This window comes from Scardinius erythrophthalmus (genome assembly GCF_964197995.2).
Source record: "Scardinius erythrophthalmus genome assembly, chromosome: 16".
NCBI classification, from domain to species: Eukaryota; Metazoa; Chordata; class Actinopteri; order Cypriniformes; family Leuciscidae; genus Scardinius; species Scardinius erythrophthalmus.
The window spans coordinates 21,511,237-21,530,197 of NC_138236.1; the positions used below are offsets into that span (position 1 = coordinate 21,511,237).

The 18,961-nt window shown below is 42.1% G+C and overlaps 1 protein-coding gene across 2 annotated transcripts; it reads right to left on the reverse strand.

Moving 5' to 3' along the window:
* Window positions 1-6,889: 6,889 nt before the first annotated feature.
* On the reverse strand, window positions 6,890-17,061 carry slc2a3b (solute carrier family 2 member 3b). Of its 2 annotated transcripts, XM_081388377.1 has the most exons (12): window positions 16,912-17,061; window positions 16,000-16,132; window positions 10,562-10,663; window positions 10,310-10,470; window positions 9,970-10,210; window positions 9,113-9,275; window positions 8,753-8,940; window positions 8,260-8,364; window positions 7,952-8,053; window positions 7,708-7,767; window positions 7,391-7,591; window positions 6,890-7,301 (listed from the first exon to the last, which is right to left on the reverse strand). In XM_081388377.1, the coding sequence occupies exons 2-12, from the start codon at window positions 16,021-16,023 to the stop codon at window positions 7,044-7,046; spliced, it is 1,605 nt and encodes a 534-aa protein (XP_081244503.1). In that variant the 5' UTR covers window positions 16,024-16,132; window positions 16,912-17,061; the 3' UTR covers window positions 6,890-7,043. The 2 variants fall into 2 exon arrangements, with proteins under 2 accessions (XP_081244503.1, XP_081244504.1); XM_081388378.1 differs by lacking the exon at window positions 16,912-17,061 and having other exon boundaries at window positions 16,005-16,123.
* Window positions 17,062-18,961: the final 1,900 nt, after the last annotated feature.

The window sequence follows — 18,961 nt, forward strand, 5'->3', positions numbered from 1 at the left end:
GGCCCACCCATGGCTATGTGACCGTCTAAACCGCCGCTTCTCCGGGGAACAGCCTATCACGACAAGCCTGCCCGGCCGTGTGGGATGCTCTCATCGCCGCTAAGGACCCTCTCGTTCTGCGGGGTCTGCTTGGGCTTAACACGCTCAAGAACCTTTGGAGAACCCGGAGATTTGCGGTCATTGTAATTGCTGCCCATGTAACGTTAGCTTTTACTTTGCCGGCTTTTAGTTGCACGACTCAGCGCGCCGTGCTCGGCCTTTCTGACTCGGATGGGGGACACGGTGATGATGACGCGCTACCGGGGGACTCCCGGAGCGCCACCTCTCTAAAATATTTGAGCTGACATCAGCCCAATCCGCATTGCCTGAAGAGGACATCTTCGCGGGAAAATCTCACTCTCATTGACGAACCGGCCGGTTCCGGCGACGGGGATGACACGGTCCTTTTAGCGTTCCCTAGGCTAGCGCTTACGCGGCTTTGTCTCAGTCCATCCTCCTGGAAGTTTGTGACTGAGCGGCCGTTCGTCTCAACATTGTGTGGCCAGCCCCACAGAGCGCCACCGACCAGGATAGGAATATTTACGACGGGTAAGTGCTGGGACCACCGCCTAGTCTGAAAAAACAACTCTTAAAATCGTTTTTTTTCCAGCGTTCGCAAAGCTCTTAAGCACGGCTGGAGCGTCCCGCTAGACTGTTAACACGGTCTCACGGGCCTTGATGTGTTACGATTACGTGTTGAGGCTTTCAATTTATGCCTTCCTAGGAAGGCGGCCCCGAGCGCAAGCAGCCTGCCTGTTGTTCGACCATTGGGAGTATCGAGCCCGCGTTCAAGGGCCACGAGCCCTCCGGATTCTCTCCCGGTCCCGGAACCCCTGTCCAAAAAACACAGGGTCTCCCGCGTACGGTCGGTTAATCCCGTCTAGTGGCTGCCCAGCCCGTGTGTTTAGTGGACGTTGTGTGTGTGCCCCCCCCGCCAAGTTACAGGGGGGCTGTCGTGAGGAAAAGTACATAAGCAGTGTTACCACACCGCACGCACTTGGTTCCCCTCACCCAGTTATTAAGACTTCGGCCCCAGTGTTTCCCAACACAAACTAACTATACACTACTAAACAACACATTTAACAAACGAATCAAATGAATTCGTGCAGATTTATATATCTGCCAACATAGAGAGCAAATCTCTCTGATCCCATGCATGTCGCCCTGAGTCCGTCCACAAGAGGGCGCCATTGCCTCACAAATCAACCAGCTGGGCTCACACAGCTCAGTTGCGGCTGCCCAGCCCATGTGTTTTTAGTGGACGTTGTGTATGGAAGGCTTCGGCCCCTGTGTTCCCCAACACAAAACACACACATAACTAAATAACACTTTTAAACAAACAAATTAAATAAATCCGTTACAGAGAGAGTATCTCTCTCTGCGGATATTATTTTTCTGCCTGCACTTGAGACTGCCCAGTTCATGTGTTCAGGAGATGTGTGTTTTCCACCCACTTTCAGGGGGCACCTTGTGAGGGAAAGTTTAGCACAGTGGACACCACACTATGTTCCCCTCACTCTGTCAATAAAGGCTTCGGCCCCAGTGTTTGCCCAACACAAAACACACAAAGTTACGAATCAAATGAATTCGTTTTGGAGAGAAGACCTCTCTCCGCAGAGAAAACTTCTCACTGCAGAGAGAGGAAATCCCTCCGAACCCCTGCATGTCGCCTCTAGTGTGCCCACTAGATGGCGCCTTGCATCACAAATGAACCAGCTGGGCCCATACAGCCCCGCTCCGGCCAGAACGGGGGCGCTCGCGAGTCACGAAGCGGCTTGGCAAGCCGTTTCAGCGCCCGAGTGGGTTTTGCGTACCGTAACCCAGGGTAGTTGCAGTTTGCAATAAAACCTCCGCATTTCAACGGCGTTCTCTCTTCTCACACAGAAGAAAACGCCTCACACATTCTGAAAGAGGAAATTTCCTCCCTCCTAAACAAGGGAGCGATTCAGATGGTGCCACCCAATCTGATAAACCATGGTTTTTATTCTTGGTATTTTCATGTTCCAAAAGGCGTGGTGCCCCCCGCCCTATATTGGATCTTCGAGTGTTGAACAAACATTTGAGGAAATACAATTTCAGAATGTGACACAAGGCTCTCTCGCCCGTGCCATAAAGCAGAACGACTGGTTCACATCAGTCGATCTGAAAGATGCTTTCTTTCACATAAGCATCTACCCTCCACACAGGAAACATCTTTGTTTCGCCTACCAAGGCAATTGTTACGAATTCACAGTTCTTCCGTTCGGGTGCAATTTGAGTCCCCGAACCTTTTGTCTGTGTGCGGAGGCGGGCGTGGCGCCCCTGAGACTATCAGGGCTGAGAATTCTGACTTACATAGACGATTGGCTCATCATAGCCAAATCGAAGGAGAAGGTGTCGCTGGACTCCGGCCGATCACATCCCTCGGGTTCAAGGTGAATGCGTGCCTAAACAATCTGACTCCCAGTCAGAATGTCATTTTCCTCAGCTTGGAATTGAACTCAGTCTCCTTGCGAGCGCGTTTCTCTCAAGAGCGCGTTCGCTCGCTGATGGACTGTCTGTCTCAGTTCAGTGAAGGGGCGCGAGTACAATATCGCACATGCCTCAGGCTGCAGGGTCTCATGGCTTCATCTATCCAAGTTGTGCCGTTGGGTCTCCTGAGAATGAGAGCGTTCACGAAATGTGTTTTGTCACTACATTTCAGCCTGATTCGCGATCTCTGCCGCTCGGTAACAGTGACGCACGCCTGCTCGGCGGCCCTGCGCCATTGGGAGAGCGAGAACTTTTACGCACGGGGAGCCCCCCTCGGGACGGTTACGATGCGGAAAGTTTTGACGACAGATGCGTCCTTAACAGGCTGGGGAACCACCCAGGAAGGCAGAACGGTGAACGGGCTGTGGCAGAGCAGACTACGTTCAGCGCACATTAACTATTTAGAGCTTTTACCATTTGGAAAGCTCTGAATCATTTTCTGCCTCGCCTGCAGGGACATCCCGTTCTAGTACGGTGCAATAATACCACAGCAGTGGCTTATATCAACCGTCAGGGCGGCATGCGCTCGTCGAAACTCCGCTCTAGCTTACAGGCTTTTGGTGTGGAGCAGACGGGTTTTTCTGTCATTACGCGTGACTCATGTTCCGGGCATTCTGAACAGAGGTGCGGATCTGCTATCGAGGGGAAACCCAATCTACGTGGATTGGCGTCTTCACCCGCAGATAGTGGAGATGTTATGGATGAGATTCGGACAGGCAGCCGTAGATCTTTTCGCCTCGAGCGAAAAGCACCATTGTCCTATGTTCTTCGCTAAAAGACGTGGACGCGCCCCTCGGGGCAGACGCACTGGCCCACCCATGGCCCAAAGTGCTGCTGTATGCTTTTCCTCCCCTGTGCCTGATAATTTCACACTGGCCAGCGTGAGAGAGCACAGCCTGTCTCTCATTCTGATAGCACCCAGGTGGCCCAAAGCCCCGTGGCTGGCAGAGATAATCCCTCTGTTTTACGCCGAGCCATGGCACCTCCCCCCTCGCACGGACATACTGTCCCAAGCCAACGGGGAGATTTACCACCCCCACCCGGACAGGGTGGCTCTCTGGGCCTGGCCCGTGAGAGGACGAACCTAAATGCACTGGGGCTCCTGCCGCGTGTAATCGCCACTACTCAGAATGCCAGGGCCGTTTCAACGCGATCCCTATATGGCTGTAAGTGGCAAGTGTTCGAAGGGTGGTGTGATGGGCATGGTCTCACATCTTATCAGTGCTCGGTGCCTGATATTTTGTGTTTCCTGCAAGACCTCATGGAAAGAGGCTGGTCCTTTTCCACCATTAAGGTCTACCTGGCTGCGATTTCAGCCTGTCATGTGGGTTTTGAGGGCTCCACCCTCAGGCATTACCCTCTAACCCGCAGTTTTATGAAGGGTGTATGCCGCTCTGTGCCAGTCATCAGGAGATGTGTTCCAGAGTGGGACCTCTCCATGGTGCTGGATGTGTGGTCTCTGTATCCTTTTGTGCCTCTGGGGAGTATTTCCCGTAAGCTGCTGTCCCTCAAGACAGCTTTGCTCTCAGCCTTGGCATCTGCTAAACGGGTCAGTGAGCTACATGCACTCTCGGTTCACCCCTCGTGCGCCAATTTCTCCCTAAGTGGAGATAAGGTTTCCCTTAAGCCTAACCCGGCCTTCATGCCGAAATGCTTCCCTGTGTTCACTTCGGAGGTTTTGGAGCTATCCGCTTTTCACCCTCCACCCTTTGCCTCCCCGGAGGATCAGGGGCTGAATGCTCTGTGTCCCGTCCGTGCTCTGCAAGCATATATGACCAGGAACAGTGCTTTCTGCAAGAGCGACCAGCTCTTTGTTTCAAGGGCTTCCCCGTACAAGGGGAGTCCCATTTCAAAGCAATGCCTCTCACATTGGCTTGTGGACGCTATACTATGGCTTATGAAGCAAAGGGAGTGCAGCCCCCAGGGTGCATCAGAGCTCATTCCACAAGAGGCTTAGCCGCCTCTTGGGCTTTGTTCAGGGGAGTGCCACTGCAGGACATCTGCTCCACGGCCAGCTGGGCCTCTCCTCATACCTTTGAGCGTTACTACCGGTTGGATGTCACCAGAACCTCGGTGGCACACTCGGTCCTAGGGGTAGGGTCCTCTTAGCCCTTTCCCACAGCCCCGTGGGGTTAGCCAACGAGGAGTGAATGGGCCGGCTGGCCATGTTCATTCCTGTCACCAAGCATTCGCATTCCTTCTTGGGTTTAGCTATGTGCATTGGTGGTGCAGGGGCCATTATCATGTATGTGTCTCATGCATGTTTTATGCCCTGCTTGCCCACAGCAGTTTAGCGTGGCGTCACCCTTGCAGGGTCATGTTTGTGGGATGTGTCAGGCACCGCCTCTCTGAGGTGACCGTCCTTCTCTGGCCTTCAGAACCTCACTGTGAGTGTATTGGGCAATCGGGGAGCTGTCCATGTCTCTCCCATAGGTTGATCTCGAAACGAGATGATGAAAGAGAACAATAGGTTACTGTCGTAACCCCGGTTCTCTGAAACATCGAGTGGAGAGATCCACCAGCGTGGCCCTGCTTGCCGCACGAGAAGCGAATATACTTACTGAGGGGGAGGAGCGCGCCTGACAGCTATATGCCTTAGGTAAGGGGGTGTGGCCTTACCTGGCATTGGCTGCGCGCTTCTGTCTGTTAGCCAGACTTGGTGCAATTGGATGCTTCTGCAGAGGTCAGGATCAGGATGCCCTTCCCATAGGTGGATCTCTCCACTCGATGTTTCAGAGAACCGGGGTTACGACAGTAACCTATTGTTTTTTAACCTGTGATTCCCTGAAGTTTTGAGATTTAACGAGCTTCATGTCAACATTTCTTGCTCGTAGTGACAACTAACGCATGCCACTCCCAGTCCCACACTATAGTTCCTCAAATCCAGCCCTGGAAGGCCACTGTCCTGCACAGTTTGGCTCAAACCTTGTTCAGGTGTGTTCGTTCCCCGGGCGCCGAGGTGAATGGCTGCCCGCTGCTCCTAATGTGTGTGCACTAACTTGGATGGTAGTCGGGACAAATTCCATGTATGGGTTGCCATACTTGGCCTTCACATCACCTCACTAAATGAATTTGGGTAAGATAAAAACATGTTTTGGAAAAAGGATTAATGATTTATAAAAGAAAAAAAAAAGAAAGGATTGATGATTTATTAACTCATTTATATTTTGTTAATTTTGAACAAAGCTTTTACATAGCGCTCTAAAACACATTTGAATAGCCTCCCTTAAAAATAAATCAGACGCTATTATTAGATTACAGTAAACTATCTCATGATTGACTAACAAAAAAAATAAAAAAATAATTTGTGACTTTTCTGGATGATACAATGTATCATGACAAGGATGCATGTTGTGACATGACAGTTAGCCTATCTCAAAAAATATGTACAGAGTTCCTGTGACGCAAACAGTCACAAATGCAAGTAAAATCAAATCATGTGGGAATGATCTGGTCAATCTCACAAAATAAGCTTCCAAGTGCTCAGTGTAAAAATACTCATATTTAAGCAAAGGTAAAACAATGTAAAAACATAACATTTTGGTAACAAAATTAATTTTATTTAATAAGCTATAAATACAATAAAATATATAAATATAAAACACTCACAAAAAAACAACTTTGGTACATATTGGTAAATATCCAGACATCTCAGTCAGAGTGCAAAAAAATGCAGTAATAAATGTAAACAAACCAAAAAAATAATAATTACAAAATATACATTTACACAGTTGACCAATACTTACAGTAAACAATCTTACCTACTCAACAAAAGGGGTCTAAAAACTGAAAATATGAGATGCACATAAGTCCATGTTAAACAATAATGTGTTCTTGTGATTGCTGGGCTGTCATGATTAACTTTAATATGATCCTGTGTCAGTAGTGTTCATTCAGTCAGGCCTAGTGACAACCGTCATGAGAAATACTTCAGGGATGAATAACACCATTTAAACACTGATAAATCTATTTTAGATAATCACAATTTTGACACTGAACATGTGAACTCCTTTGCACAAAAGACCAGATGCTCATGAACTGAATAGTAGTCATAACAGCACAACAGCACAAGTATTAAAAGGCCATCAGTGAATCTGATTAGTGCGGTTAGTAAATCTGGTTAGTAAATTCAGTCTGATTTAAGTCTGATTTTGGGCAATATGAGAAATTTGTTAAATAACTATTTAAATATAAGTCATAGTAATAAGTTAATAATAATTATGGGCAAGTGCTTAGTGCTCACACGTAAGTTTTCTTAAAAATGCAACTCAACTCTATATCTGACTAAACATTCAATTTATCAAAAGGCAGCTGCAACCACATGTAACACTTATTTGTTCATAATGACTTTATTGCCAATTATAAAAAGGCTTTCAATACCATCCTAGCTATTTCATTTGTAATAATGCCCATTATTTAGCTGCATCTGTTCTCTATTGTCCACTGTAGGACTCCATTTAGGGTGTCAGTATTGTGTAGGTTATGGGTTTTCTCTATAGGTTTGTTCCACTTTTCTCCTGTCCAGCCAGCTCAGTCATCTGAAACTTCTCTGATGACGGGGACACTGGCAGAGAAATGGCACCCTCTGGAGACGTGTAGTTGACAGGATTGGAGCCTGCGGCATTGGAAAATCCACTGGAAATGTCCTCAAACGTCCGGCCTTTGGTCTCGGGAACTCGGAAGTAGGTAAACACGAAGAAGATGATGAGGAGGATGAGGAATATGATAAACACATACGGGCCACACAGTTTCTGTAAAGGAAGCAAGGTCATAATAATGCGTTTAGCTCTTGTGTCCATGAAAAATGTAATACTGCTGAATTCTGTGACAAGGTTCTCACCATTAGTGGTAGGAAAGACAGTCCGACAATTAAGCTGGCGGTCCAGTTGCAGCATCCCGCCACAGCAATGGCTGCCGGACGTGGACCCTGAGAAAATAACTCTGCCACTATGAACCATGGGATCGGTCCTGGTCCCATCTCAAAACTGGCCACAAATCCAAAAACTGCCAGAATGGCCAGAACGCTGATTGCTGAAATTCCCTGCTAGCCGGAAATTTAATCATTCGTAGAGAGAAAAAAAGAGCAATGATACACTTCAGTGAATGAAATCTCACATAAATATAAGTTGGCGTTCATTAGTAAGATCACACACTGACCCCTTCAGATGCAGTTTCGTAGATAGCAGTGCCATTCTTAAGTATATCATCTCCAGGCTTCTATAGATCAGAAAAGAGAATGAATTTAAAAATGAATAAAATGTTATGTCTCTATTCTCTAATATTTAATTGAATGAATCCCTTGTTAAATCCATCCCATACACTTCTGAAGATTAGTAGTTTATCATATAGGCCCATTTAATGATCATATATATTTAATTATATATTGTATATCAAAACTCACCGCAAGTTTAAGAGAAATGGTCATGAGCAGAACACAGACAGCCATTCCAGCCAATCCGATCATATGAAGTGTTCTTCTCCCTGCCCTCTCCACCAGGAAGAGCTGTTGAGAAAAGCAGTGGGAACATCAACACTGTTCTTTAGTACACCCTCACAAAAGTATTTGATCGGATATAAGGGCATCACATGACATTGCAAATTCAAGGGTGGTGACATCTGTGACATTAATTTGACATCTGTTTACCTACAGTACAGTTCTTTTCAAATGTTTGTTTATGTGAGTATATTAGCTCAGCTGTGTAAACTCACAGAGATGACAGTGAAGATGGTGTTGACTGCACCCATTCCAATGGTGGCGAAGACTGGCCCAGTGATGCCTGCATTTCTGAAGATCTCTGTTGAGTAATAAATTACCTGGAAAATGTACAGAAACGCAGCTGTTTAACATTTAGAACAGTTCATGTCAATACTGGGAGTTCACAAGGGGAAAATATGGAAGGAATCCTTACAAATTGACAAAGTGACAAACACTGCAAACAAACATTCATTAATCAGTATTTTTGTCTCGTTTTCAGGTAAAATAAATATCTGAACATTATTAAAAGAAGATACATTTGTGTATGACTTGTTATAGAGAATGTTAACTTTATTTTTCTTCTCATTGGCAAATTGTTTCTCTTGTTGTAAGCACTAAAGTTTTTAGGTTTATGTTTAAAATGTTTAACAGGATGTGCTAATCAAAGATCATTATGTAAACTTTTTATGTAACTGGTGGGGGGAAGTGTGGAGTGTGGAGACTCACAGCGTTGATGCCGGACAGTTGCTGGGACAGCTGCAGGATTATGGCGATAATAATGGGCTGTCTGTAGGCGGAGTTACGGAACAGCTCCGGAATAGAAACCTTCTTCTCCATGGACATCTTCATGGCCTCTTCCTTCATCTCACGAATGTCATCCTCCACATCTGAATGCCCACGAAGACGTGTCAGCACTGAGGGCAGAAGAGAGAAAGATCAACATAGTCAGTGTGGAAGAGTAAATACACTTAATTTGCTCAGGCAGTGCTAAATGGAGTGTTGCGCTGCTTGCACATGTCTCCTGCTCTTTCTAGATCCAAATGGGATACTTCTAAAGACTTTTTTTTCAGTCCTGAGCAGTCTCACCTTGGCGTGCCTCATCCTCCTGGTTGAGACTGATCAGCAGGTATCGAGGGCTCTCTGGGCAGAAGATCAGCATAACACTCTGTACCACTGCAGGCAGCGTCGTCAGAGCCAGCAGCAGCGGCCACAAAGACTGAGACCCCAGCAATGACTCCAGACCTAAGATCTACCATAAAATCCACAAAGAAGACCCATTTATAACTATTTGCATTTGACTTTTTAAGTGTATAATCAGTATGTTCAAAAATCAGACGACTTCCTTTCTTCTAAAGGAAGAATACAATGAATATGGACTGAAGATTTCAAGTTTCAAAAAGGACCCAAAACCATCATAAAAATGATCCAAATATCTTCTGAAGCCATACAATATCATTTTATGAGAAAAGGATAGTAATTTGTTGAAATTAACTGAAATTAGTGAACGAGTCAGTGAACTTGTGAACCGAACCAATTCAATTCATGAACAAATCATTCAGACCAGTTTTGTGATGTGAATGAACTCATTGAAAAGATCTGACTCAAAAGAATCAGTTCTTTACAAATCTGACATCACTACTGAATGTGCAGAGGAGATGTCAAGATTTTTAGGGAATAATGTCTTCAATTTCTACCTGTCCGTTGCACAAGGCTATCATATGACTTCAGAGGACTATACTAGCACACAAGTTGTATAGACCAATGTTACTATACTTTTATGGTGCTTTTGAATCTTTTTTCAGCATGGAAGCTTTGGTGTTATTCTAACTGCAAGCAAAAAAGAAAATCATATGGGTTTTGAATGAGATTTGGGTTAGTTTAATCTTAATTTTTGAGTGATCCCTTTAATCTCTTATTTACATTCATCCATAGGAAAATCTAACCTGTGCAACCAGGATGCCGATGACCACCCCGAGCTGGTGAAGGGTGCCAAAAGCCCCTCGCAGTGCCGTTGGAGAAATTTCACCCACATACATGGGTGTCAGTCCTGTACACATACCACAGAACACACCAATCACCAGACGGCCCAATATCACCAACTCATGGGAGGTGCATATGCTGGATAAACCCATCAGGCCTCCACCAATCAGAGCCAGGATGTTGGACAGCAGCATTGATTTCCGTCTGTAAAGAGAATTTTGGAGATGAAACAAAAAGATTTTTTATATTTGTTTTATGTCCAAATAAATTGTGTGATTTTGAATTTGGTCACTCTTTTCTCACCTCCCAAGCTTGTCAACCATAGCGCCAACACTAAGAGATCCGATCATGCCGCCAGCATTGAAGATGGAAACTGCGACACTCCACACTGTTGTGAGCGTGGATTCATCCATGGGCTCTCCAGTGCGCACTAGAGACACGTTTCTGATGAAGTTCTTCACTTTCTGATCATCAACAGAGAGACAGACAGAAGTAAGTGATGAAGCGTTGTTTTTTTTTAAGTCTAAAATGCTACTCATTTAATGAAACATTTACCTGATCGGGTGCGTTGATGACTCCTGTGTTGAAGCCGAACTGCAGCGAGCCGATGACGGCCGTGGACACGCAGAGCACCAGGTAGCATGTCACCTGCTTCCCCTAAACAAAAAGAAGAAATACACATACTGTGACATGCACAAAATTGACATGAGTAAAGATGAAAGAAGTAACTGTGACCCAATAAAGTCTCAAAATGTGCACAAAACCTGTCCTACCGGTCATGTCAAATAGTTCTGCAGCACAGGTTTTTTTTTTTTTTAGCATTATAATTTTCCATTTAGTTGACTGTTTTGTTTCTCTTCAATGTTCAGAATGGGCTCAGAGAAAATATAATAATATAAATAATAATAATAAAATTATTGAATGTATTAAATATAAAATATATACAACATTATTACTGTTTTATTTTGCTTTCTAAAGACTGATTGGAAACCATGAGATTAATTATTTGATTATATTGACGACCTGTTTCTTTTGTTTATTCTCAATATACAGTGAGGAAAATAAGTATTTGAACTATTAAGTGCTATTTTGCAAGTTCTCCCACTTGGAAATCATGGAGGGGTCTGAAATTGTCATCGTAGGTGCATGTCCACTGTGAGAGACATAATCAAAAAAAAAAAAAAACAGAAATCACAATATATGATTTTTTAACTATTTATTTGTATGATACAGCTGCAAATAAGTATTTGAACACCTGTCTATCAGCTAGAATTCTGACCCTCAAAGACCTGTTAGTCTGCCTTTAAAATGTCCACCTCCACTCCATTTATTATCCTAAATTAGATGCACCTGTTTGAGGTCGTTAGCTGCATAAAGACACCTGTCCACCCCATACAATCAGTAAGAATCCAACTACTAACATGGCCAAGACCAAAGAGCTGTCCAAAGACACTAGAGACAAAATTGTACACCTCCACAAGGCTGGAAAGGGCTACGGGGAAATTGCCAAGCAGCTTGGTGAAAAAAGCTCCACTGTTGGAGCAATCATTAGAAAATGGAAGAAGCTAAACATGACTGTCAATCTCCCTCGGACTGGGGCTCCATGCAAGATCTCACCTCGTGGGGTCTCAATGATCCTAAGAAAGGTGAGAAATCAGCCCAGAACTACATGGGAGAAGCTGGTCAATGACCTGAAAAGAGCTGGGACCACCGTTTCCAAGGTTACTGTTGGTAATACACTAAGACGTCATGGTTTGAAATCATGCATGGCACGGAAGGTTCCCCTGCTTAAACCAGCACATGTCAAGGCCCGTCTTAAGTTTGCCAATGACCATTTGGATGATCCAGATGAGTCATGGGAGAAAGGCATGTGGTCAGATGAGACCAAAATAGAACTTTTTGGTCACAATTCCACTAAACGTGTTTGGAGGAAGAAGAATGATGAGTACCATCCCAAGAACACCATCCCTACTGTGAAGCATGGGGGTGATAGCATCATGCTTTGGGGGTGTTTTTCTGCTCATGGGACAGGGCGACTGCACTGTATTAAGGAGAGGATGACCGGGGCCATGTATTGCGAGATTTTGGGGAACAACCTCCTTCCCTCAGTTAGAGCATTGAAGATGGGTCGAGGCTGGGTCTTCCAACATGACAATGACCCGAAGCACACAGCCAGGATAACCAAGGAGTGGCTCTGTAAGAAGCATATCAAGGTTCTGGCGTGGCCTAGCCAGTCTCCAGACCTAAACCCAATACAGAATCTTTGGAGGGAGCTCAAACTCTGTGTTTCTCAGCGACAGCCCAGAAACCTGACTGATCTAGAGAAGATCTGTGTGGAGGAGTGGGCCAAAATCCCTCCTGCAGTGTGTGCAAACCTGGTGAAAAACTACAGAAAATGTTTGACCTCTGTAATTGCAAACAAAGGCTACTGTACCAAATATTAACATTGATTTTCTCAGGTGTTCAAATACTTATTTGCAGCTGTATCATACAAATAAATAGTTAAAAAATCATACATTGTGATTTCTGGATTTCTTTTTTTTTAGATTATGTCTCTCACAGTGGACATGCACCTACGATGACAATTTCAGACCCCTCCATGATTTCCAAGTGGGAGAACTTGCAAAATATCAGGGTGTTCAAATACTTATTTTCCTCACTGTATATATTTATGTGTAGATTAGTCTGTTAGTCACAGAAAAAAAAAAACCTCCACAGGAAGTGGCAAAGTCACGCAATCTGTGATGGACCAATCATTAACGGCAGGAAATCTAAACATTTGCCTATCATTCATCGACCTCAAATAACCTCTCACTTGAAACATGTAAGTAGTAGCAACTTAATCAGTCCACTCGCTTTAATGTAAACCTAGATAAATGTGCGCTATTATTAGACACATAAGTGTTTGTGTGGAGAGATGCTTACTGCATGACAGGCGCCTGCGCCACCACTTTGATTTGACTTAAAATACTCTTATTTCTGTAAACTCACAATAACAAAAAAAACGTTGTGCTTTTGTAAAATAATGAAAACAATTAGGATGCGCTTTCTGCCGTCTTGGTAAAAGCTACTTAAACGGTCTAACTGAACTTTAGTCCTACTCCTGGCTTAGTCTAAGCCCTGTCTGTGAAACAAGGCCAAAGTTTTCTCAGTTCAAATGTATCTTCATACATGAAAATATAGCTGCCTTTATAGCTTTGAAAAGGGTCCCTTGCAAAGGGGTTTATTATAATAACTCGTGCTTTAAAGGGTAACTGAACCTAACCAAAAAAGGAAGGAGAGCCTTTCTCACTTTGTTGGCTTTAGTTTTAAATCACACTCTGGCGTCACTCAATAATCACACACTACTTCAATATCCTGTTTGTCTAAAAACCTTCATGCTTTTTAAACTTTTATCAAAACTTAAAAAAGGGCTTTCTTAAAGCCTAGTTACAAATTGCAGCTGTAAAATTCTATTTATTTTAATCTTACTTTATTACAGTACTTTATTACAATCCTGTTTGCTACCTCAATTCGAGAGGAAGGAATCTAAAAATCATTCTCAATTCTGAATGGCACACAAATCCTGATAACCACATATTACACAATAGTAATTTCCCAGAGTATGTATGAAAGTGGAACAACAAAGTTGCATAAATCAGTTCACATGTCCTTAGGTATCATTTTTCTCCTAATCGTGGTTCTCAAACTCTATAGCTTGATGTCTGTTCCTCCCTCTTGCATCAAATTAAAATTAGAAATAGCACCCTAAGCTAATTTTGAGCTGCGTTACTTCTGTACAGCAGCAAATAATGGGTCAGAAAGAACAACAATCTGATGGCCTGTTCTATAGGATGTATTGGGTGAGATTTGTATTTGTATAGGTTTGTAGGGCCTTTTAGGGTAAAGTCATTTGTAATGATGCTTTCCATGAAGTAAATGGTAATCTGTAGTGGATAAACTTTCTCACTACTGCATGCAATATTTGGCAAATGTCTGTTGCAAAAAACCTCAGCACAGGAACTTTTGCATGTGCAAACCAGTCTGATTTTATGATACAGACTTAAACAGACCCAAACATGCACACACACACACACACACACACACACACACACACACACACACACACACACACACACACACACACACACACACACACACACACGCACACACACACACACACACACACACACACACACACACACACACAGCCACACACACACACACACACACACACACACACACACACACAGCGGCTGACTGAACAAGGATATGGGTGTCATCATGTGATCTGTGAGGAGCTGAAAACAATGAATTCGAATTCGAAATTTATAACGACATCATGCATCTTTCATCTTTCATCTCTATTGATCAGGATAGACCAGATCACATTTGCAAACATACACCCCAAGTCTCCCTTAACTTAATTATACATACCGGTACTTATTTATTAAATCAACACATTCAGTGACTCACTAATAGTTTTGTAATAACCTACAGTACATGCAAATTTGCACACTTGGATTAGGAATTTCCATTCTGTCAGTCCATTCTGAAACAAGTAAGAACCAGTCAGAATGTTGTTCATATTTTGCTCAAGTTTGAACATGCCATCTAAACCCTGCTCTGAACAGTCATTTCTCCTCATCGTTCTGCTTTGCTCATCTCGGTTTCTTAATTCACATGCTGAAATCCTATCGGTTAATCCAACTAAGAAAATGATCCGAGATTGTCTCACACATTCCAGTATGATTCACTTAATTAGATCTAGGATCAGAGTCAGTTGGGATTTGGTCCAAACAGCCTCCAAAGACAAAGCAGGCCAAAAAATGTCTCACTACAGCTACGACATAAATTTATTTAGGTGATGTATCAAATCAATTGCACACTAATAGCCTGAACAGACATATCAAATAATACCTAGTTAAACCTACTAGTGCAACACATTAGTGACACACAAACATTACACAATCAGTATATAAATCATAGGCTACTGGCAATTAAAACAAGCTACAGTATATCTACAATAAAAACACATTACAACATTTCAAACCCAGATGCCCATTGGCATCCCTTGAACATTTACTACAGTTCTTGCATGGTAAGCACAGTTTACAGTGTTTGTGAATATGTAGTAACCTCATGGGTGGCTCCCCATTCCCATGGTTAGAATTGAGGTATCTATCTGTACTACAAACCATGACTCATATTATGAAAAATAGTAGCCTAAAGACATGGTAGCTTAGGAACTACAAAATTGCCATAAAATAAGCAGATGATGTTAATACTGTATTACATAAAAGACCATAGTTCCTGCATGTAATCTCTTGTGAAAAAGAAGTACACTTAAAGCATATTTTGAAAAAGAATATTTAAGGAAATAAGAATATACTTCAATATTGCAAAGATGCAATTAGATGAAAATGTATTATAGTTCAAATTTATATTAAATGCAATAAGCATAACTTAAGAGGGCTTTTCTGAGCCACTTAAGAGGGACTTAAGTATCTTTATATGTCATAAGTACTTCTGTTGTCTTTGAAATACAGTTAAAGTGTGCTGCTTTGTAAACTAAAATAATAAATGTACTTTTAAAAGCATGACAAAAGATTATTTAAACATAATAATTAAAAATACTAAAAGCGTACTTAAGTGTGTTAAGAAACAGTAGGTTACACTTTATTTTAAGGTGTCCTTGTTACAGTCTAATTATACTTTTAGGTTTGGTTTAGACTTAGTTGCATGTAATTATGCATAATTTATAGTTATTACTATAGTAACTACATGTAATGTGTAACAAGGGCACTGTAAAATAAAGTGTTCTCTCTTTAAGTACACTTAAGTGGCCATTTAGTTCATTAATGTTATCTGCAAGTACTCTTTTTTTTACTTTTAAGATTTGAAGTTAAGTGCAAAACAATTAAGCACACTTCTTTTTCACAAGAATAAAGACGAAAACTAAACATCACAACTTGTTCTGTACATAATGACACTGACAGAAAAAAAAAGACTACCTTACTGTCTTTCATCTTCTCCATTCTGCTATTTGTTGCAAAAGCCAGTTATGGCAACTGAGGCGTCTGTTCTTCTTCTTGCAGCTAAACCAAACTTATATGGGTAAACACAAATCCGTATTTGGAAAAGTCTCTAGAGTGGGGAAAAAAAAGAATACAAAGAATTGTTTTTAGTAATGTGAAGGAATGAAACCTTTTATGTCTTCATAAAGAACGACCACAAAAAAATTCATTTCCAACAACGGATGTCTGCTGAGTTGAGATGACAGTTGAGCATCAGTATTGTGCAATGTAAATTGCAAAGAAATGTGGAAGTCAAATATAAGAGCCATCTCTGTCAGCTCAAGATCGTCCTTCTCTGTATCGCTCAAATGTGGTTAACTCAGTTTCAGTGACATTCCTGTACTCTGACATTTTAAACATTCTTGAATAAAATCAATCTTGCTTTAGTTTATAACAGCTTAATGCAGTTCCTTGATTAAAGACATTTGACCTGCTTGTTATGCACATGAAGTTATAGCTGCATTTACACATCATATATTTCATACAAACACAGTATTATATTTTATTTTATAATAATATTAATACAACTTGTTTTCATAATTGTAAAATCAACATCCTTATTTCATTCCCTTTAACTTGTCACAGCAATTTCTGTCATTTCAACTAACACGTTTCTCTACTTTCTTCATCAGTAATACATTTAAGTGAACAAAAAAGTATAATATAATTGACTTGAGGGTTATTTTAATAAAGATTTAAGGCAACAATGAAACGTTTTTAACATTTTAAATAACGTGTAGATAGTTATGAAGCAATATTTTAGTCAATATTGTAATAAAAGATCATTCCAATGCTACTTATGGTATGTTATATTTCTATGTAATGATAATGTAAAAGAACAATATTTACGTTTATGCTTGCAGAGCTCGTGCGTCGATCAGGTATTTGCTGGTGTGTGATGAAACGAGCTCGAGCTCGTGGGTTTTTATGGTGAGTGAGACATGAGCACTAGCACGTTGCAATTTTGTCGTCACACAGCCATGCTCCCCCTGTTTCTGTAATATTTGAGTCACAGGATTAAACGAGAACTTAATTTTAAGTCACTCACGTAACATCCTTTCGCAGGAAATCCTGTCAGTTTCTCAAAAACTAGAGCATCGTTGCGAGCAGTTGCTCTCACTCAGAACGTGCCTATGATGCCTAGCCTAAGAACTTTATCTAGATAGTCAGTTAATGATGCTTTGAGACCCGTCCCTATTTTATGTCCTTATTTGGTTACTCGCGCGTTATCGTCACAGTATACTGGACTTGAATCGCGCCTCTGTAGCGCAACATCCCACCAGAAAAAAACCCTGCTTTCTGACAATAATACCGTTATTGTTGTCATGTGAATGCTTCTGTGAGAAAATTACGTCTTTTTTTTGTTTGTAAACAAGTAGTCCTCTCTTCCGAGATTGGACAATTTGCGGGGTTTGCTGGCACTTCATACAAGTGTGTGATCTAGTGATAACAAATGTTTCGTTGCCTACGCTCAGGGTAGCTTTCATTTGTTCAGTGAAATTGTCTTATGGGCATTACGAATACAATAAATACAATAGGAAATGACTTGAAAGTATAATTTATACAAGGTATAGCCTAATAATAGAGCGCGCGCGCACACACACACACACACACACACACACACACACACGAAACGCTAGTTGACTGTGTTGAGGCAGACAAACAGGAACTTGCAGGAAACATTTTGAGAACTGAGATCATGCCACTGTGGTGTTTTCTTTTAGTATGAAGTAGCCTACACTCTGATTTCTTCAAGACGAATTCTCTGCCATTTTCAATCACTTGTTTAAAAACGTACACCTGTATATGAAGGGTGTCAATTTACCATTCTCCTACAGCATCCAAACTGTCAAGTTTTTGCACGCTTCAGTTATGTAGGCTACTTAATCTGTCGCTAACATGAAAGGAACATGGACAGACTTGTACAGATGTGATATGAATGTATTAACCCTTGTATGGTGTTCGGGTCTGTTGGACCCGTTTTAATTTTTTATCAAAAGAAAAATTATACAATTAATTATTTTTTCAAACTGAGACTCATTGGCCTTGGCTCATTTTCTGTGAGGAATATATATCAGAACACATTTTTAATGAAAACACACTGTACACCCCCCCCCCCCTACACATTTATATTACACACAGGATGTTCGGGTCCACTGGACCCGGGGCTAATAAAAGTGTGGAAATTGTAGGTCCTGTGTACCTTTACTCTGTCCTCCTCCTGTCAGGGCCTGCTGTTAGTGTGTGTATGTTCTTTTATATGGTTTATGAGGACACAAATGTGTATAATGACATGGGTATTACAACGTAAACATGGTTTATGACGACATCTGTGTCCTCATGCTAAAACATAGCCTACTAAATGGTGTTTTTTGAAATTCAAAAAATGCCAAAAGTTGTCTGTGATTGGTTGGTTTAGGGGTAGGGTTAGTAGGGGGATATATTATACAGTTTGTACATTAGAAAAACCATTATGCCTATGGAGAGTGACCGTACACCACATATCCAAGTGAGTGTGTGTGTGTGTGTGTGTGTGTGTGTTTTGTGTGTGTATGTGTCTGCATGAGTGTGTGTGTGTGTGTGTGTGTGTGTGTGTGTGTGTGTGTGCGTGTGAGAGAGAGATTGTGTGTAAGTGTGAAAGAGTGCAAGAGTGAGTTTTGTGCTTCTACTCCTGCCATTCCCACACGAGGTTGCAATTCTTAAATGTGATCTAACAAAGGTAAAGAGAAAATATTGACCATAAATGCTGTTTATATTGCTTGTAATTGGGATGAAGTAAACATCTGTTGAGTATTTTAACATAACATTTTTGATTGTGTTGAATTAAAAACCCAAAAATGCAGCGGGTCCACCAGACCCACGAACACTGGCTGAGTAACAAAAATATGAACACCACACA